Source organism: Pelophylax lessonae, assembly GCF_965119305.1.
Source record: "Pelophylax lessonae genome assembly, chromosome: 5".
NCBI classification, from domain to species: Eukaryota; Metazoa; Chordata; class Amphibia; order Anura; family Ranidae; genus Pelophylax; species Pelophylax lessonae.
In genome coordinates, this window is record NC_138772.1 from 140,746,862 (window position 1) to 140,769,795 (window position 22,934).

A 22,934-nucleotide genomic window follows, 5' to 3' on the forward strand; every position below is an offset into this window, starting at 1 on the left:
GAGATTTATTGCAAATCGCGGGACGCCTAGCGTTGCCCGTTGATTTGCAATAGCCCCCCAAACGCCGAGCGATATTGCCGCGATTTACGCCCGCCGAATCGCGGCAACATCGCGCAAACAAAATCGCGGGACGCAATACGCTCCAAAGAAGCTCTTGTACTTTTTTTTTGGAGCGTATTGCGTCCCGCGATTTTGTTTGCGCGATGTTGCGGCGATTCGGCGGGCGTAAATCGCGGCAACATCGCTCGCGTTTGGGGGGCTATTGCAAATCAACGGGCAACGCTAGGCGTCCCGCGATTTGCAATAAATCTCCGAATCGCGGGCGGAACCGCGGCGGTTCTGCCCGCGATTATACACTGACATGTGAATGCAGCCGAAGAGGCTTTAGCATGCAGATTTTTACGTCATAAAAAAAAAAAAAAAAACTACCAAGTAGTAAGTTTCCGTGTATAACTAATCTGAATATTTAGGACAGTGTAGCTCATGGAAAGTCAGTAAGGACTGCAAAATGTAATTTATTTACGAATGGCACCCCAAGGCACTTTGCCAACCTGCATGCAGTGAGGAGCACTAGACAGCTCATTTAAAAATGGGCTCTCAACATTTACTCCTTAACCTCCCTGGCGGTATGATTCTTTTGGATTTTAGGTGCTGAAAGCGGTACCATTATTTTGCATGCAATTCTTGTGAATGAGCAGCCCAAACCAACTGTATACATTATATACAGTGGGTACGGAAAGTATTCATACCCCCTTAAATTTTTCACTCTTTGTTATATTGCAGCCATTTGCTAAAATCATTTAAGTTCATTCTTCTTCCTCATGAATGTACACATAGCACCCCATACTGACAGAAAAACACAGAATTGTTGACATTGTTGCAGATTTATTAAAAAAGAAAAACTGAAATATCACATGGTCCTAAGTATTCAGACCCTTTGCTGTGACACTCATATATTTAACTCAGGTGCTTTCCATTTCTTCTGATCATCCTTGAGATGGTTCTACACCTTCATTTGAGTCCAGCTGTGTTTGATTATACTGATTGGACTTGATTAGGAAAGCCACACACCTGTCTATATAAGACCTTCCAGATCACAATGCATGTCAGAGCAAATGAGAATCATGAGGTCAAAGGAACTGCCTGAAGAGCTCAGAGACAGAATTGTGGCAAGGCACAGATCTGGCCAAGGTTACAAAAAGATTTCTGCTGCACTTAAGGTTCCTAAGAGCACAGTGGCCTCCATAATCCTCAAATGGAAGACGTTTGGGATGACCAGAACCCTTCCTAGAGCTGGCCGTCCGGCCAAACTGAGCTATCGGGGGAGAAGAGCCTTGGTGAGAGAGGTAAAGAAGAACCCAAAGATCACTGTGGCTGAGCTCCAGAGATGCAGTCAGGAGATGGGAGAAAGTTGTAGAAAGTCAACCATCACTGCAGCCCTCCACCAGTCGGGGCTTTATGGCAGAGCGGCCCGACGGAAGCCTCTCCTCAGTGTAAGACACATGAAAGCCCGCATGGAGTTTGCTAAAAAACACCTGAAGGACTCCAAGATGGTGAGAAATAAGATTCTCTGGTCTGATGAGACCAAAATAGAACTTTTTGGCCTTAATTCTAAGCGGTATGTGTGGAGAAAAACAGGCACTGCTCATCACCTGTCCAATACAGTCCCAACAGTGAAGCATGGTGGTGGCAGCATCATGCTGTGGGGGTGTTTTTCAGCTGCAGGGACAGGACGACTGGTTGCAATCAAGGGAAAGATGAATGCGGCCAAGTACAGGGATATCCTGGACAAAAACCTTCTCCAGAGTGCTCTGGACCTCAGACTGGGCCGAAGGTTTACCTTCCAACAAGACAATGACCCTAAGCACACAGCTAAAATAATGAAGGAGTGGCTTCACAACAACTCCGTGACTGTTCTTGAATGGCCCAGCCAGAGCCCTGACTTAAACCCAATTGAGCATCTCTGGAGAGACCTTAAAATGGCTGTCCACCAACGTTTACCATCCAACCTGACAGAACTGGAGAGGATCTGCAAGGAGGAATGGCAGAGGATCCCCAAATCCAGGTGTGAAAGACTTGTTGCATCTTTCCCAAAAAGACTCCTGGCTGTATTAGATCAAAAGGGGGCTTCTACTAAATACTGAGCAAAGGGGCTGAATACTTAGGACCATGTGATATTTCAGTTTTTCTTTTTTAATAAATCTGCAACAATGTCAACAATTCTGTGTTTTTCTGTCAGTATGGGGTGCTATGTGTACATTCATGAGGAAGAAGAATGAACTTAAATGATTTTAGCAAATGGCTGCAATATAACAAAGAGTGAAAAATTTAAGGGGGTCTGAATACTTTCCGTACCCACTGTATATATATACATATATATATATATATATATATATATATATATATATATATATATATATATATATATATATATATATATATATATACATACACACACACACACACACACACAGTTGGTTTGGGCTGCTCATTCACAAGAATTACACATATATATATATACACATATACACACACACGTGTGTATATATATATATGTGTGTGTATATATATATATATATATATATATATACACATACATACATAAAAAGTACAGTAAAACTGCAGGAAAGGGCACTGGGGGGCAATGCAATGTGATTTTTTATTTTATTTTGAATTGTATCAGTGTTTTTGGTGTGTTTTACATTTGAATTTGCCGCCAGTTCCACCCCCCTGCGAACGTCACGTCGCCAGAGACGGAAGGCGGGGCTAGCAGACGATCGGGAGGAAGCTCCGCCACCGCATACCGCCCGCATTCTTCGCTGGATCCCGGAGAAAAGGGAAGTAAAACCTCTACCAGGATCCAGCGATCTTCCTAGTGGTACCCCGAGTGTGGCTCGGGGTTACCGCTTTTGGCTCTAAAATCTAACCCCGAGTCACACTCGGGAATACCGCTAGGAAGGTTAATGCACAGCAAGTTAGAAATACAGAGAGTGACTTGGAGATTAGATTATCTCTGTGTGTTGTCTCCTTTAAATGTCTAGTCACAGGCTGGGGGCTGGTCTATGACAGCTTGGGCTCTGAGGAAGTAACTTGAAAGGCTAAGTTCTCCTTTCTACTATGATTGATGTTACACCCATATTTGTGTAACATGAAACATGGTCACAGTTTGCAGCTCCCCTTTTTTTCTTACTGAATCAGAGGGTTCTCCTCCCCACGGGCTCGTGTCATTTTTTGGGATTTGGCATCATTCACAGAGATCTGTGAATGGAGAGACTACAAGTCCCATCTTCCACCTTGCAGTGATGTCATTGCATTTGTGATCCATTGATATTTTCTTGAGCCCCAAAACTTAAGGTCCATACTGATATATGGACCTGCAGCTGGTGGAGAAGTCTGTGCATTGCAACCCGCATTCCTTTGATTACAGTGGCAATGCTTTGCAGGCTCAAATGCAAAATCTAAATAAAAGCACTTTTTTTTTTAAATCAACGTGGGTGCATTTAGTAATCTTTTGCAGAAGGTGGCCTATGCCTTGAACGATGCTGGCTGTCATTCAACTTGGCAAACTGAGGGCATCTAGTGAAAAGGTAGTACCGTGGAAGGAGGTTCCGAATAGAAGGTGAGTATTGCCCCCAAAAAGTTGCTTTTTATTGCATTTTATTTTTAAATGGACTATTCATTTTTTTCATTATTATTTTGACTGGAATTCTGCTTTAATAATTATACCATTTTCTTTATATTGTAGGCAGCAGTTCTCTTAGCAGATATTTTCAGTCTTTGTGAATTTTTTTCTATATCCATGGTCAATATAGAATAGTAAAAATGCTGCTTTGTGAATTTCAAAACCATGAAATATTTCTTCTATGTTCATAACTACAGTAGATGTACTTAATACAAATAGCATGAAAGCATTGGTCGAAGGACAACATTTGAATGAATTTTGTTGAATGATGCATTTGCAATGAATATATCCAGTTATCCTGTGCCTTATCTGTGCTTTTTGTAAAGTGTTTGAGCTATTTAAATGACTGTTGTTAAATAAGATCTACAAATAATATATGCCTTATTTACTCTCTACGGTAAATAACTCTCTTCAGTTGACTGTTTGACTTTTTTATTGTTTAGTGTGACATTACTGGTCCTCTACAATAATGGGAATGATCAATAACCAAACTTTTATTCCACAATAGAGAGCCCCAGGTTTTGGCATTTGAGACCTATTATCTGCTTTGCAGCTTACTAGTTTTAAAACGAAATACATTACAATTACATACATTATATATACATTAGCAGGCTGTGAATTATGTAATGATGACCTGACTGCAGCATATTTTTTTTTTGGCATGCAAAGTCAGAAAGCCCAGGAGTTACATTTGCCAATTTACCCCAGACTGCTGACCAAGGAGGAGCGGTATGATTTCCTAGTATACATAGAAATTAGAATTACCCAAGAGACAACGGAAGGAACTGCAGCCTTTGGTTGAATGGAATGTGTTTATTGTAAACATGGCATTTACAATTTTTAGAAAACATCCTAATGTAAAATGCCTTCAGTTGCAAACATAATGGTTCACAGATCTCTAATCTGAATTCATGTTCTTATAATTCTATTCCTATCGTCAAATGTATGAGCTAAAATATTTGCAAATCACTGGTTTATATTCTAATAACTCCACTAATTGATTTCAACATTCTGCAAGTTTCTACTGAAATTCTTTACCTCTATTGATTCTCTCACCTCTACATGGTTCTGACTAGCCTTCAATGAAATTACTATGTCATGTTCGACCTTTATAGATGATCCATTGTTGGTTAGACACATAGTGAGCTCTGTTAATCTACATGCACTGAGCATTGGAGGCTGATTCTGTTCCCTGTACAAACACATAATACCACAGTGACACATAGCTACACAGGGGACAGCAGAGTCATCCACATGGCCACATAGAGAAGCCTTAACATGTCATGTGCTCTTCTGTCTGCCTTGAAGTGGAATTCTGTCCGTGATATCTAATAGAAACAAATAATAGAATATAAGTTCACCTTGGTAAAACAAGAAAATATGGATGTATCACTTTAATACAATATACGGTATACCATAAAGATATAGGTTCAATTTCCAGTACAGATTATAAATCCCAGGGATGTGCAGTCAGGGGAGGCAGAGCCTAACCTGCCATGAACATAAAAAAAAAAAAAAGAAGATCGAGCTTCAAAGGTTGTAGCTTGGCAACCTAGGGTACCTGAAGTCCTACCCCACCACTGGTCAAAATGTGAGGCTCCTAGCACCTATGGTTCCAGAGATCCGAGGCTCCTTGCACAGTCTGTCATAAGATGTTTGACAAGAAGCCAGAGGCACTGTGAACTCATCCTCTGTCTGCTGCAGAGGGGACTGAGCTCAATGGACAGCTTGGAGCCTTGGACCAATGGTAGAGCATCACTGATCCAAGCTGTCCAATAAAAATGCTTCAGTAGAGGCTCTCCTCTCACTGCAGTGTCATAGAAGGGGGCGTGTGTCTAAAAGACAAATGCTCCATTCCAGCCCAGCACTCTTAACCTCATGGTTCAGATTCTATTTTTTTAATATATAGATTATATATGGCACTTTCATTAGTTCTCAAAGTTTACTAATTTACCAACATAAGGACTTGTTTTAATAAAATCAGGACTGTTGGTAGCTATATAGAGCACAGCGTAATTTTTATTTTTGCATTCCATAACAGCCCTGTACTTGACCAATGAAATTTCAACATTTACAGGGCAGAAATAAAAATCAACTGTCCAATAGTTTTCTTTCACCAGACGCATATTTCTGGGGGAATCTGATTGACTGCCTGCAGCCAATTGGCTGAAGATGAAGTTTTTAATCTCTCAGCACTTGGCTATGCTGTGGGGGTTTATTCACTAAATGGTGATGTGGGGTTTATTCACCAAATCATGTGGGGGTTGTATCTGGCTCTGATACTAGCCAATGCCTCGCCAGCCACTGACCTGTTCTCTTTGTAAGTTTTTAATAGGAAATCAGAGGGACTGGCAGGATCATCAGGGATTTCACATAAAGGAAGCAATACAAAGAGAACAGGATACTTTCTCATACAAGTACATGGTAGAGCAGGCACATATCAGGAATATGAAGTGTTGGGGTAACAAACGCTTTAAGAGAATATAAGTAGTAGTGCACCCTTGCCCCCTTAGAATATTGGTTCCACTGGTATGCAAGTAATGCACAGATTTCCTTGTTAAAAGCCAGACTTCACCCTTCGCCACCTTGTACACTTTGCTATTTGCAGCTGAAGCTGCCCATGACAGGTAAGAATGTGTTCAGTGAAAATAGAGATCTTAGTCCATGTCAACTAAAATCCTGTCACATAGCCTACTCTGAGTGTGACTTACAGTACCTTGAAAAAGTATTCATACCCTTTGAAATTTTCCATTTTATTATGCAACAACCAAAAATGTATTTTATTAGGAAATTATGTGATGGACCAACACAAAGAGGCATATAATTGTGAAGTAAAAGGAAAATGTAAAACATTTTTGAAAACCATTTATCAAATAAATATGTGAGAAGTGTGGCGTGCATTTGTATTCAGCCCCCCCTGAGTCAATACTTTGTAGAACCACCTTTTGCTGTAATTACAGTTGCAATTCTTTTTTGGGATGTCTCTACCAGCTTTGCGCTTCCAGAGAGTGAAATTTTTGCCCATTCTTTGCAAAATAGTTCAAGCTCTGGCAGACTGGATGGAGAGCATCTGTGAACAGCAAATTCTCAATCGGATTTAGGTCTGGACTTTGACTGGGCCATTCTAACACGTGAATATACTTTGATCTAAACCATTCCATTGTAGCTCTGGCTGTATGTCTAGAGTCATTGTCCTGCTGGAAGGTGAACCTCCGCCCCAGTCTCAAGTCTTTTGCAGACTCTAACAGGTTTTCTTCTAAGATTGGCCTGTATTTGGCTCTATTCATCTTCCCATTAACTCTGACCAGCTTCCCTGTCCCTGCTGAAGAAAAGCATCCTTACAACATGATGCTGCTACCACCATGTTTCACAGGGAAGATGGTGTGTTCAGGGTGATGTGCAGTGTTAGTTTTCCGCCACAAATTTAATTTTGGTCTCATCTGACCAGAGCACCTTCTTCCACATGTCTGCTGTGTCCACCCCCCCCCCCCCCCCCCCATAGCTTCTCGCAAACTGCAAACAGAACTTCCTATGGCTTTCTTCTTGCCACACTTCCATAAGGGCCAGATTTGTGGAGTGAATGACTAATAAGTATCCTGTGGACAAATTCTGTGGAGCTGCGGATATCATTTGGCTCCAGCCATCTTCTATCAACACTGACCAGCTTCCCTGTCCCTGCTGTAGAAAAGCATCCCCACTTCCCCATACTGCTGTAGAGAGCGGGTCTTTGGTTTACTCTACTGGGAGTAATGGTTTGCCTGGATCTGAAGAGATCGAGCTGGTCCTTTCATTCTTTAATGCAGGGTAGCCTCTTAACTCAGTCTGTCACCTAGTTCCCCTCAAATCAATGTGCAGCTTCAGTGTACATTCCACAGAGGATTACAAAACAGGTGGGTAGGTGTATTTTATTGCAGAAGAGACTTTACTCAGTAAAGCCTGCCTGTTCACAGTTCTAACTGCGCAATCACCATGTATATGAATTAAAGGTCACACAAAAATGACTCGCTTTGTGTTTTAGGGGACAAGTAGCAGCTAATGACTCTTAGAAAAATGCTGCCTGCAACAGGTTCTGGCCGGGAAATTATCTACTTTGCTGTTAACAGCCTTATTGTCAACAATCCATAAAATGTAGTTTACCTCATTTGTAGAATTTGATCTCTGTGTCAACGCAGTCAAAGAAAAGATCTACTACTTCTGCAGGGTCTAATGGATTTGAACTATTGAGCATGTCTTCCATGGCATCTATACCTTGCTTCTCCAGGTTTAGCATGGTGCACAGAAGTTTATCTCCTGCTTCCTACACAAACACAGTGAAAACAGCAACATTGTACTTAATTGATTATATCAAATTGCCCCATGTGCCCAACAGCAGGTCCAGCAAGATGACTCCATATACATTTTTTCTGTCAAAATCATCCTCCTGGACCTGAAAAAGCCCAAACCTGGGTACATGCTTTATGGTAATGCTGAGTCATAGTGGCCAAACATATATCAATATGATCATTTTACCAATTATTCAATTAAATGAAACTGATAAAATTGAATACAAATCCAGAAACCCTCAAATTGTTTGAATTAGAGAGGTCTAACATTAATGTTAATGCCAAGTCATCTAGCACTGGCAGAGTTTTATTATCTATTTTATGGATTGTATTTATTAAACACTTCTGATTGATTGAACAAATACAGTATATGCATGTCTCATTAAACCAATTATAATGCAGATTAATTTGATTTTTTTAATTGACTGTATTTCCCATCAGTATTTTCAGTATGAAACAATTCTGTGTGTGTTGAATTGTTGGATATTTTAATTGATGATAAATTGCCTTTTTGTGATCACTCTACCTAAATTGATCACAAATGTTTGGCCATTTAGAGGTTGGATTTTTAGCACATCTATCTATCTATCTATCTATCTATCTATCTATCTATCTATCTATCTATCTATCTATCTATCTATCTATCTATCTATCAGACACTGGCTCATGCATGGCAAAAAAAAACAAACACAGTTTTAAAGATCTGTAGATGAGGACGCAATTAGTGTAATGTGCATAATATAATGGTTTATAACATAAACAGCAGTGGCCATAAGGGAACAGAGTTCACAATGACCGTTCGGGCCCATTCACATTATATGGAATGGGCTGAGCTGGACAGCCTTGCTAAACGGCCTTGCTAAACGCAGTCCGAATGCATAGACAGGGCAATGTGCCCTGAGTCCTAGGAGTACAGTTCACACCACTAGAAAAGCAGGAACAAGCTGCATTTCTGGCCAGCTTGTTGCAACACACTGCACTGTATTGCAAAGTTTGGTATTTCAAAAAAAATAAATTACTTTTTTTTTTTACTTTTTGGAATGTCCCAAAATGACAAGATACAATGAGTCGTTCTAGCACAATGCACAGGTCTCTTCACGGCAAACACCAGCAACTGCAGTATAAGGCGGCCACTGCTGTGGCAAAGACCTTAAACTGCTAGTCTTTGAAGTATCTGACAAGCAACATAGACAAATTTCCCTGAGTTCTGTGAAATGCACAACATACAGTTATCCTGAAAGGAGGAACACCACAGCACAGAAAGCTGGCTTATTCACCAATAGCAGTGGTTCTCAACCAGCAGTCTTCTCCTGATGACATCCGGAGAGACGAAATGTGCTGGGTGCGGGGAAAGGTACTCTGATATCAGTATGCACTTTGAGGGGTGGGTGGTCAAATGCACTGACGCAGCTCAGGATATGTAGTGGTGAAATATTGTCATTTTTCTAGTGCTGGGATAAGCATTTTTCTTTTGAGCACAACTAGATTGGTTTTATGTCTGATGTTTTTTTTAAAGAGGAAGTAAACCCTCCTCTGCAAGTTGTACCTATAGGTAAGCCTATGATAAGGCTTACCTATAGGTACTGTAAATATCTCCTAAACATGTACCGTTTAGGAGATATTTACCTTAAATGCAGCCAGTGACATCACTGGCGCATGCGCTCTGAAGGAACGGCCGCTGGTGCGTTCCTTCAGAGCCCCGTGCCGTGACCGTCGGCTCCCGCGCGGGAGTGACGTAATCGCGGGTCCAGCCAATCAGATGGCCGGATGCCGCGAACCCGGAAGAAGGGTGACAGAACATGTCACCCATGGGAGAAGTGAGCAGTCGGTGCTTCGGGGCTTCGTTCTAATGCAATGCATACTAGCTCATAATGTGTTTTTCTTTCAGGTGTATTTTTTGGTTTACAACCTCTTTAATAAAGATATGTTTTTACAACTATAAGCCTTTCTTTCTCTGTCCTTTTCTTGTTGGGCATATGGAAACATCTAGAAAGCCAGGAGGTGAAAAAAAAGCAGTGATGTACCTAGGGGTTTGGCCTGCACTGTGTACCACTGTTCAGGGAGTTCCCACGTGGCCCAAGTTTTTAGCATTTTTTCTATGACTGTAAATAAAGAGTTGTCTGGTTACTAAGTAAAACTGGACAACAGCAGCACAAGCCTCTGTGAACAGGAGGAACACAGTGACCTGTCGTCCCCCTGCACCTGCTTAAGTTCTGCTCACCGGCAACAGACACAGCTTGCTGCCACATATTCTGCAGGTGCCTACTCTAAATCTGTGATACAGTGGCCCGTCCAATTGCCACTATACACAAAAACAGCCCAACACCCTGTAGGACTCAAAAAGCCTGGTGACAAGGGCCTAACAGTGACTGGGTGCCCACTGCCTCCATTGACACACACACACACACACACACACCTGTTTGACCACTGTACTGCCACATCATTCTGCCTAATGCATGCCAGATGCCAAATGGCCCTCCGAAGAGATCCCTGGCAGCAGCCTAACCTATCTAGGCCTAGTGGGGAGGCTGGAGCGGAGCCATGACAGAGTATTTCTGCTGAAGTCATACTACCTGTAAATCTGTGATTCAAGGCAGTAAATTACTGCCTGAGGAAATCACTCCAAAGTGAGGGTAATTCCCCTTTTAGAGAGAGTTGTCATCCAAATACAAGTTCCCAATGGAAGATTTCCCCTCACTTCTTATTCTGATGACAACTGTCAAATTTTTAAATTCCAAACACTTTGGGGAAATTTACTAAAACTGCAGAAGACAGAATCTGGTGCAGCTGTGCATAGTAACCAATCAGCTTCTAACCTCAGCTTTTTTAGTTAGGCTTTGACAATTAGCCCATGGTTCACTTTGGTCCGATTTGACATGTAAAATTTCATGTCAAATTACAGTCAATTGCTGGCAATGGCACCGTTCGAATCGGTGCAACGCAGACTTTGCAACGCCGCACCGATTCCCAAAAGTAGTTTCTGCACTACTTTTGGCAACTACGGGGGGCAATTTCAATAAACATCTGTGCAGGAACCTGCACATAGGTCTGTAAAATTGCCCCCGAAGTCAGACTGAAAATGCCAGTTTGAAATCATTTCAAACCCGTCTCAATGTGAACCTAGGCTCAAACCTAGAAGGCGATTGGTTAATATACACAGCTCCACCAAATCCAGTCTTAGTGAAAATGGTCACCAGGACAGATAGAGCGCATCTACCCAATAGTAACACAGACAACAATAAAAATTGCTGTGATTTCAAACCTTCCCTACGCTAGACAAAACTAAAAAAAAAAAAATAGTCATAATTCTTTAAATGGCAATACAATCAGACAATATTTTAGTAATTATGAAATGATAACTTCTGATTACAAAGTCACTTACTGTGTCATTTCCCATTAAAGATATAGCGCACTGATGAGCTTCGTACAGTTCATGTTTATATTCTGAATGTTCATGATGACAGTCTTCAGCACAAGATGACTGGACCTTTGGGACTGCTTTCACATCTTCCACAAATATAAAGGGTTTAAATACAGACCTGGAAACCAACAGAAATGACAAGGTCTACACTAATGCTGGTCATACACTAGCCGCAAATTGTTCAAAAATCTGTCATTTGGACAGTTCCAGTTAATGGGCACAAATAAAAAAAATCAATTTAAACTTTTCAGAGACAAAAAAAAAAGAAGTAGGTTGGAAAATTCTGCCGAACGAACAATAAATTGAGATTTTTCTTTTCTCGCCTGTTAAAAATTGAACTGTTTGCACTGCGCATATGTGACAAAACAGACAAAAAAACTGAATAATTTATGTCCATTGAACGATTTATCGATCGAAATTTGCTCATTACATGATGGCAGTATCGTTTGCTGTCACGGCTGAATTTGTTATTCGAAAACCCGTTTGAACTATTTTTTCGTATAGTGTATGGCCAGCATAAGTCAAGTCAGTTAAAAGTGTATGTGAGCCCTAAGGGCGCCTTGACACAGGCTCTCTGATCAGGTCCACCTACAAGTTTTTCAGATGGATGCCATCAGATCTATGGTTGTGACCTTCTCCATGGAGGTATATAGGAAGGCGGATATAAACAGACTTTGTTCTTTTTCCTCTGACTACCAACATGTCTGTTCATCTCCATTTTCTGTTTTTCTGGACCTAAAAGTGACCAGATCAGAGACACACAGACACACAGTTCGCTTACATCCGGTAGCCCTTAGATACAAAACAGAGCCACCACAATCCACTGTCAAGGTGCAGATAAAAAACTGAATGGGCATGGAGGTCACAAAACTGACATTCATCCCATTCAGCTCTGATTCAGCAAGAAATCTACTCACGGATGCCCTGCAGAACAGAGCTAAGCGTTCCCGTGTCTAAGGTCCCTAATAATAAACTTATTTGATCCTTTTTGGTTTTGTAAATATACCACTGGAAGAGTTTTGCTATATCGGTTTGGTAAGTTAAAGAAAAATACCTGTTGATCTTGCTGGAAATCCCGTAAGCTAATAACTTTCTCTGCTCTCCACCTGTGCTGTTATCAATTACATTGTTTTCTGAAGACTACCGAATCACGCCACCTGTATGTTATGCACAACAGGAGAGGGGCAAGATTCCACAATCTGATCTAGTTTTTGCTGTCCTGATACAGAAGGGTTAACTTTGGGTCCCCAGTTTGCATTCCAACCACGGCACTACCTGCCTGGAGTTTGCGTGTTCTGCCAGTACCTGCGTGAAGTTTCTCCGGGTACTCCAGTTTTCTCCCACACTCCTAAGACATGCTGGTTGGCTAATTGGCTCCTGTCTATATTGGCCCTAGTATGTGTATGTCTGAATGGGAGTTAGGGACCTTAGATTATAAGCTCTTTGAGGACAGGAGCTGATGTGAATGTACAATATAGTATATGTAAATTGTCGGCGGTGTAGAAGTACCTGTAATAAATAAAATATACCTTGAGGGGTCCGGTGTGCCAGTAAGGAAGTGGATACAAGGCCGTTTCTCATCCTGAGGTAGAACAGACACTGAACTAGCTGTAGTTACAAAGGTGTTCACACAATTTCCACTACTTTTGTTACGAAGGATGTTTATCACCGATTCCACCGTCAATTCTAGAGGAAAAAGATACACAAACTAAAACGTGGTCGTTTATAAAAAGGATCCTCCACAACAATGTGACATGGATAATAAATCTTGTCCATCAAGCACCTAAATTAACCTGTGTCTAGATAAAATATAATAATCTTTGAAGATTGATGAGTTAATATTATTGACAGGAATGTGTGTTTTATTTAAAATTTGTGGCATCGTTCACATAGCTCCATATCTATTGGCTAGAGTGAAGCAACATGAAGCCTCAAGCGGGGTTTCATTTGGAAAAATAAAGCTTTATTCACGATGGCCTTTACAATGTGTCCCAGGTTCTTTCTTTTGGATTTTTGCTTACTTTGGGGTGAAGATGAGCCCTTATTTGTCTTTGGCACCCAGCTAGTTAGGGGTGGTGACCAGCATACAGGGCTTGGGAGCAGCGGACAGCCTTTTCTGCTTGTAGGCTTTTACTTTGCCCCGGAGCTTTCTGTGCCTTCTTGTATTGGTGACCCCATTCCCTCATTTCTTATCCTGATGTCCTATGGATGACAGGTGAAAAAAGAACTCTCTAATGGAGTCACAGGCAGAAATAAAAAACGGAACAGAATCTGTAATATTCCCCTATTCTATGTGGTTTAATAGACATCGAAAGTTCTTCACCCATGGCAAGCAAGCAAGAAACACATGTAGCACTGTCCCCGTAGGGCTTGCTGTATGATGACTTGTTGGGCCTCCTCTGTTTACCAGCACACAGTCACTTAGGGAACAGTTCACACATCCCTCCTTACTCCCGATGGCTCGTCACTCAATAAACAGTCCAATGGTATTGGTTTTTAATGTTTATTTTGGAACTTGGATAGGAGAAGGGAATAGTGGGATACTCCAACTGTAACTATTCACAATGCATAAGGACAACTCTCACTTGCCCTCACCAGGTTGCTGGTGGAAGCAGCTGCACTGCTTGAACCATACTGCCACATGTATGGAAAGGGTTAAGTCTCCTTTCTCAAGTCTCTCCAGCAATAGACTTGAACAACATTCGTTTCAGGACACTCACCAGCATCCCCTTTACTGACACCCATCCACTGACTCTTCAAGCTGCAGAGGTGGCCTCCCTCAGGTCAGGCCCCTTGACACAGATCTGTACGCACTGTACTGCAGAATCAGATCCTTCAGTGTCTCCCCTCTCAGTCAGCTCCACAGGACCTCCAGGTTCAGTTCCTCTCCAACTCTCTCTAGGCCCTCCGGTCAACTACCTGAGGCCGTATGGCACCTCTACAGTGAAGGAGGCAGCCGCCCCCTTCCTTCGGGACTCCGCTATCCAGACGAAAGACCCCAAGCACATTTGCTCCTGGCATATATACAGTATCCCAGCATGCACCGAGGCACTTTTGCTCTGCCAAATCACAAGGGCTGTACTAAATGTCTGTGCACTCATTTGTCAGGTTTCCTCCCACTGTCTAATATGCCTCCCTATTGGACCATTGTGAAGCACTCTGCAGACAGAATGAGGTGCACATTGAGCAGACCTCAGACCTGAGCACATTGAGCAGACCTCACTAACAGATCCTGCTCTCTGGTAGGCTGAGAACAATAAAGATTTACCTGCAATCCTTCTGGTAAGCAGACAGGATTCAAAACTATACTTACTCTCTAGCACCTACCTAGGAGGGTGCTACATACATTTTAGCACATGGCAATAAGGCACGTTTTAGATGCATGTGACTGTATAGAACACTCATGGGGCACACATATGGCTACACTCGCAGAATTCCCCACCTTGCAATGTAACAAGGGGGGCAGGAATGCTAGTGACATCATCGCCCAATATGCCCATATTTTGACAATATCGGTCAACATTCCCGTCCTTCATTATGTGAGCCTGCAGGGCACAGAAGTCCCTGGTCACAGCAGATTGTGCCAGTGGCCTGTAATCATGTGACTGCTTTCTGCAGATTCAGCCCAAACCTTAGCTCATCATATATGGAGAGAGAAAAAAAGATGCTAATGAGAGACACAGTGGGCTATGGAGAAAAGAGTATCGCAGTATATACTGTAGGCCAAGTGGGATCACACTACACCAACCACTTCAGCAAATGGCACTGTTTTGTTGTATTTTTAAGGAAAAGTAGGGGAAAAAGTTATTTTGGCCATACTTCTCCTGTAGGTCACAAGAGTGCACTTAGTGCTGCACTCCTGTGACTCATATTTGTCGCTCAGCCAGTCCAGATTTTGCAGTAATTATGACTTTAATGTTGGTATGCACCCAGATTCCTGACTGGCAGCTGGGTCAGCCTCTCAGTGAGCAGCTGGGAGACTGAGCCAGCTGCTCCCACCCAGTGCTCCAGTGAGTGCTGGAGGGGCAGTGCGGAGAGCCAGTGACTGACAGTCACCACTCTCTGCTCACTGAAGACCTAAAACTGAGCAATCATCAGTCTTTGATCGCTCAGTTCTCAGTCTAGAGTCGGCAGGGGACAGATACAGAATCAGACTGATGCTGCATCCGCCTAGGTGAGTATGTAGGTTTGCGTTTTTTAATTTCAGAACTTCTCTTCTAAAAGGCCAGTAAAAAAAAACTACCTTTGTTTACATCCGAACTTCTATATGTTCCATGTTACCCTCCAGCTATGTTTAAACTCTGTGTCAGATAAAAGTTAAAAGTAATGATTTTGTATTTTTATCGCTTCACAACCCCTTTAAAGAAGAACGCCACATTAAGCCAACAATGCAACATATATTTGCATAACCTTGGATATGTATAATTATAATGCATTTTTTAATCAACTGTTATCTGCCTCAAAAGGAAAATGAGTTACAAATCAGATGCGGTGAGTCATGAAAGCGATTTTGGGTGTTAGAAGAAAACAGTGTTGGATTTACAATAGCTCAGTGCAGTGGTGACCCTGGGGCCGGTTTCAGCCCTTTGCTTGCCTTTAACCAGCCCTTGGGGCACCATTCCATCCACTGACACCAACAAAGGGGCACTATTACTTCCATTGACACCATCAAAAGGGCACAACTCCTCCCACTGACACCAACGATGGGGCACCATTCCATCCACTGACACCAACAAAGAGGCACTATTCCTTCCACTGACACCATCAAAAGGGCACAACTCCCCCCACTGACACCAACGATGAGGCACAATTCCTTCCATTGACACCAACAATTAGGCATTATTCTTCTATTGATACAACAATGGGTACTATTCCTCCCCCCTGACACCATCAAAGGGCACAATTCCCTCCACAAACACCAATGTTGGGGCAGAATTCTTTCCTTCGACACCAATGATGGGGCCCTAGTCCTCATACGGACACCAAAGATAGGTCATTGTTTACTCCCACTGGACGCCAGGACATTTTCTACTCCTACTGGCCATAGTCTGGCCCCCCTAAAGTCTGAAGAACAGTAAACTGGCCCTTTGTTTCAAAAGTTTGGAGACCCCTGGCTTAGTGGTTAGCACTTCTGACTTGCAGCACTATATTTTCAATTTCATATCCTAGTCAAAATACTAGTTTGTTCTCCTTGTACTTGCATAACTTTCCTCCCACACTCCCAAAACATGCTGGTCTCCTTGTGCTTGCATAGCTTTCCTCCCACACTCCCAACACATGCTGGTAGGTTAATTGGTTCCAATCTAAACTAGGTCTAGTGTGCATGTAAGATAAAGACCTTTGATAGTAAGCTTTTTAAAGGCAGGGATGTATGTGAGTGTATGTATGTGATTGAAAAGTATGTAAAGAGATGCGCAAATTGTCATTGCTATAAAAATACCTGTAATAATGAAATAAATATGAGATTTCAAGCAGGACATCATTTCTTTATCTTATTACCGTAGTACTGAACATTGTATATGTTCTATATGCACAGCACCATCTAGTGGCAAAGAGCAGATGATTCAGGTCTGTATGGAGATCAAGGGAAAGTCAGGCTTCATGTTTGCTGGTTTTTATTCTTTTGCATCCCAGGGTCTGTTTGAGTAATGTGAACCCCAATATGCACAGTGCAGTAATCCAGAACAACCAATCAGACTTCACATTTTGGTGATGTGATCATTAAGCTAAAATTGAATTAGCTTCTATGTGCAAATTCACTTTGCATATTACCATTGCTGTTCAAAGTGCATTTACTAAGTCTAGAATCTATTCCATAAATAGAAAAAGTGTTTACCATACTGGTTCTCTAAGGTCTCCTTCCTTGAACAATGATCTCCAATGTCACCTTCTGAAAAGGTTTCAGAGAAGTTAAATTCTTTATCTTCACTCCACCATCCCTGGCTTTGTGCATATTTCCGAAGTTCTGGGTGTTCCAGATCTAGTTGTGTCTTTAGTGATAAATGGTTGCAGATCCATCTCACACCATCTATATAACAAGAAGAAATTCAAACAGGTAAATACAAGCTTGTACAATCGGGGGGCATATTTATGAAGCAGTGAATGTGACTTTCACCAAAAATTTATCAATGGTGAATCACCTGGATTGATTGTCAGAGTCACTGCTTTATAAATATGCCCCATACTGTGTTACAATAAAAGATTTGTGAGGTTTGCATGTTCATTCGCAGTGTTGTAGCTTTCAGTGCTAAAACAGATTTAGATACTGACCCTAAATGTCGCTGATCTCCAACCCAATATGACCCATCATTTATTATTAACATCTAACCTTAACCATTAAAGTGCATCTAAACCCATACACAATACTATAATACATGTATAGCGATTGTTTATGTTAATGTTAGCCTTATCCAAAGTCACTTTTGATGTTTCACTTTGTTTATTGGCTGCGCAATATCATCACTATTGTATACATTTTCACACTGTGGGAACACATTGTGTGTTACAGCAACCTTTGATTATTAACTTTTTGCTGATTATTAGATTTTTGTTGCATATTAACCACTTTACCACCGGAGGATTTTGCTGTCTTACGTCCAGGCCACTTTTTGCGATTCGGCACTGTGCGACTTTAACTGACAATTGTGCGGTCGTGCGACGCCGTACCTAAACGAAATTTAAGTCCTTTTTTTCCCCACAAACAGAGCTTTCTTTTGGTGGTATTTGATCACCTGTGCGATTTTTACTTTTTGCGCTATAAACAAAGCGTTTATTTTGAAAAAATAACAATATTTTTAACATTTTTTTATATGAAATTCCCCCCCCCCCCCCAAAAAATGTAAAAATCAAAATTTTTTTACATTTTTGGCCAATTTGTTTTCTGCTACCTATGTTTGGTAAAAAAAAATCACAATAAGCGTATTTTGATTGGTTTGCGCAAAAGTTATTGCGTTTACTAACTAAGGGAAAGATTTCTGTCATTTTTGGTGTTTTTTTTTTTTAACGCGTAATGGCGGCGATCTGCGATTTTTTTTTGCGGGACTGCGACATTGCGGCGGACAGATCGGACCCTTGACTGACACTTTTGGGGGTACCAGTGACATTACTACAGTAATCAGTGCTATAAATATGCACTGTTACTGTAAAAATGACACTGGCAGGGAAGGGGTTAATTTTATTGGAGAGGGAGGGGTTAATGTATGCCTGGTGCTTACTAACGTGTGGGGGGGAGGTGACTGAGTGACACAAGGACAGATCAAGGGTTCAGCTATGCTGAACCCTGCAATCTGACCCTGCCTGTCACTTAGGAGATCCGCCCGCTTGTGTAAACTAGATTCCCCGACGATCGGGGAAGAGCAGCGGGGATCGCCGCCGCTCCTCCCCTGGCCCGACTCCCGCTGTGACTGAAAACAACGGGAGCGAGCCTCCGGCGGCACGCGCGCGCCGCCCACAAGGGGCTGAGTCCACGATAACGAGCCACATTGCTGCAGTAGCAGCAATGTGAGCAGAGTTAAAGTGGTTAAACATTATATCTAGAGGATTCATACACGTGGGTAGCCCAGGGGTCACTTTATTTATTCTTCATTGTTTTAACTTTCATTTTAATTCTCAAGACATGACGACTTTGCATTTCTGGAAAGAATTACACTTATTTTATGTACTGAAAATGTTCTTAGCCTGAAATTAAAATGAATGCAGTCATTACATCGAAGGACTGGCAAGCTGCAATATTTAAAAATGTTGTTCTTTGGTTTAGATCCACTATAACCTCCTAAATTTTAGTGCCGGTTCACACATATGCGATGCGGGAACCCTGGGAATCCACTGCGGGTTCCCGCATTGCACCCGACTCGCAGGCAGATCACACTGCCATATGCGAATCGCTGGGAGTGTCCATACAGAGTTAATGACACCCCCAGATCAGTTTGGATATCGCAGTGCGAACTGTCAGTTTGGTCATGAATCAGATCGCCTAGGTGTGAACTACCATGCAATCAAATTCTGGTGCGGACCAAAAAAAGGGTCCTGTGCAACTTTGGTCCGAATGCGATGCAAATTCAGCCATACAATCTGTATGGCTGAATTTGCAATGCACAGACATGTGATTTTCAAAAGAGTGCACTGCGGATCACATGCGATGTCTCACAACGCATATGTGAGAACCGGGACTAACTCTGAACCCCAAAACTACCCAATAACTTTACCAGACAATCACCATGCACCGGTGTTGTCACAAAGGAGAAAAGGGAAGAAGGTCCTTTGCTGCATCATAACTGAAAGTAACAAGTTTTTGTTTTTTTTTGCTTACATGGATTGATGGGAAAGGGAAGGGGAAGGAAGGGAAGGGAAGGGAAAGGGAGGGAAGGGAAATGGAGGGAAAGGAAGAGAAGGGAAGGGCAGGGAAGGGAAAGGAAGGGAAGGGGAGGGAAGGGGAAGGAAGGGAAGGGAGAGGGGAGGGGGAAGGGGTAAAGGGGTGGTATATGTGCTGCTAGGGATTGCTTTGCCTTACCTTATATGGGCAATCCAGGGGTTCACTTTAACCCTTAATGTGCACCTATAACTGCAAGCCAAATTTCAGTTTTTGGCTGATATGTTACAGCTCATCTAAACAGAATCACATCAGATGCTTTGTAAAACTCATTTACTTTGCAAGGGATGCATAAAAGGAGTTTTATATACACTCCCTGGCCACTTTATTAGGTACATCTTTCTAGTACTGAGTTGGATCTCATTTTGCCTGCAGAACTGCCTGAATCCTTCGTGGCATAGATTCAACCAGGTGTTAGAAACAGTCCTCAGAGATTTTGGTCCATTTTGACCTGATAGCATCACACAGTTGCTGCAGATTTGTCGGCTGCACATCTATGATGCAAATCTTCCGTTCCACCACATCCCAAAGGTGCTCCATCGGATTGAGATCTGGTGACTTTGGAGGCCATTGGAGTACAGTGAACTTATTGTCATGTTCAAGAAACCAGTGGTGAGATGATTTGAGCTTTGTGACAATACCCTGCTGGAAGGAGCCATCAGAAGATGGGTACACTGTAGTCATAAAGGGATGGACATGGTCAGCAACAATACTCAGGTAGGCCCTGCCATTTAAACGATGCTCAAATGGTACTAAGGGGCCCAAAGTGTGCCAAGAAAATATCCCCTACATCCTTACACCACCATCACCAGCCTAAACTGTTGATACAAGGCAGGATGGATCCATGCTTTCATGTCGTTTACGCCAAATTCTGACCCTTCCATCTGAATGCCACAGCTGAAATCGAGGCTTATCAGACCAGGCAACATTTTTCCAATTTTCCAATTTGAGCCTGTGAGAATTGTATCCTCAGTTTCCTGTTCTTAGCTGACAGGAGTGGCACCTGGTGTGATCTTCTGCTGCTGGAGCCCATTTGCTTTAAGGTTCAATGTGTTGTGCGTTCAGAGATGGTATTCTGCACACCTTGGTTGTAACAAGTGGTTATTTGAGTCACTGTTGCCCGTCTATCATCTTGAACCAGTCTTCCCATTCGCCGCTGACTTCGGACATCAACAAGGCATTTTTATCCACACAACTGTCACTCACTAGATATTTTCTCTTTTCTGGACTATTCTCTGTACAACCAAGAGATAATCCCAGTAGATCAGCAGTTTTTTAAATACTCAGACAAGCACATCTGGCACCAACAACCATGTCATGTTCAAAGTCACTTAAATCCCCTTTCTTCCCCATTCAGATGCTTGGTTTGAACTTCAGCAAGTCGTCTTCACCACGTCTAGATGCCTAAATGCAATGAGTTGCTGCCGTGTTATTGGCTGATTGGCAATTTGTGTTACCAAGCGATTAAACAGGTATACAAGTGGCCGGTGAGTGTATTTTTACTGTACAGTATTCTTTAAAGGAATATTGTAAAGAAAAAAAAAAGTAACACTCATTCACACCAAAGCACAGCTGCATTTTAATATTAATGGGCTGCAACTCGCCTCAGCACATGAAAAAATAGGCGCAGTCGGTTTATTTATTTATTTTTTTGCACCACAACACAAAGGACATCATTTGTTCTGCTGCACTGCAACCCATGAACATTTTGGAGGTGCGATGAGGTTCTATTCACAATAACTCACATCACTGAGCAGCGATGCATGTACTGTGCAATAATACGCATTATCATAGTGTGAATGGTTCCATTCCGCAATGAAATGTCCAGGTTTGGTCGTGAGGTTTAGGAATGCATGCAAGCAGATGAATGCACATGTCACCTTGCTGTGCCTAGATGACCTGTGACAGCTATAGCCATTTAGACTGCTAAAGAGATGAAGAGGCTTGATGACTACAACACTCTCAGTGTTACCCCTGACGAAGTACAATTTCCCTAAACACTGCACTGTCATGAAATCTGCCTCTTATTTGTGAAGACAAACATCCAGAAATGAAATGACTATCTCCAATGCATGAACAGAGGACATTAATGTAGATCAATGGTCACGAACCTGTAATTTTTTCAGCAGCCCAAAATTTCCCCACAGTCTCCAGTAACCAGGACTCTGACCTATCCACAATGAGAAAGGCACCTTGGAATCCCTGATCTCCGGTCGGGAAGTAGCTTCCCCCTTGACCGTGCTCCTCTAGTAAAGACACTATTACATGAAGAGCCTCTTTGGCATTTGTTCCACGTTCAAGGCCAAGTCTGAAAAAAAAAAAAAAAACAATAAATGGCACCATAAGAAACTCGCAAAACGAAATTATCTCTCAATCCAAACTTTTGGATAGAGTAGGGAATGAATAAAACCCCTGACATGTTTCCTTTTTTTTTTCCCATCTGTGTCCAATTGAACACTAACAGTTTTTTTTTTTTTTCCTTTTTTCTTTTTTATTAGTATTTCTTGACATAGTACAAGTAACAAATTGTTAGTAATATAATATATAATATACTCAAGGTTTTAAGTAAGAAGAATATATAATTATAACTTGACAATATCCCTTACAGTAGAACTATATATTTTTCTATTTGGATAGAGTAAGGGGGGGGGGGGGTTATAACCCCTTTTGGTTTAATTTTTTTCCACCTGTGTCCCATCTGGGAGATACACCTCACTTCCTGTCTTATAGCCAAAACAGGAAGTAAGAGGAAATCCTTGCAAATTAATTGAATTCCTTGGGGACCCCCCCAGTTCACCAGAACTAGTGTCCTCATTGGAAGATTTCCCCTCTATTACTTTTCTGGGGGCAACCCAAAATTTGGGGATTTTCTTTTACTTTCACTTTGACTGATAATGGTAACCAGGACAAATAGAGAGGATGAGTCTCCATAACAGGAGCACAGGCCGCAATAAAAACTGACAAGTGTTCTAATCCTTCTCCACTCTATCCAAAAAAAAAAAAAGAAGAAGTAGGGACAAAATTAAACAATTAGATTAGTGCCGGTTCACACTGTTCTGACTTGTCAGGCGACTTGGTCGCCTGACAAGTAGCGGACCGTGCTGTGCAATTGGAACCGTTCTAATAGGAGCGACTCAAGTC

The 22,934-nt window shown here is 41.9% G+C and overlaps 1 protein-coding gene across 1 annotated transcript in view; it reads right to left on the bottom strand.

The window, feature by feature from the left end:
• Window positions 1–4,528: 4,528 nt before the first annotated feature.
• The window catches only part of SCRN1 (secernin 1), a 51,887-nt gene continuing 33,481 nt past the window's right edge, over window positions 4,529–22,934 (bottom strand). The window contains exons 4-9 of the mRNA XM_082259482.1: window positions 21,905–22,101; window positions 17,262–17,453; window positions 12,955–13,111; window positions 11,387–11,543; window positions 7,820–7,979; window positions 4,529–5,010 (exon numbers count right to left, since the gene is read on the bottom strand). Coding sequence (XP_082115608.1) covers window positions 7,821–7,979; window positions 11,387–11,543; window positions 12,955–13,111; window positions 17,262–17,453; window positions 21,905–22,101 — 862 coding nt within the window. The 3' untranslated portion in view covers window positions 4,529–5,010; window position 7,820. The remainder of the gene's footprint in view (window positions 5,011–7,819; window positions 7,980–11,386; window positions 11,544–12,954; window positions 13,112–17,261; window positions 17,454–21,904; window positions 22,102–22,934) is intronic.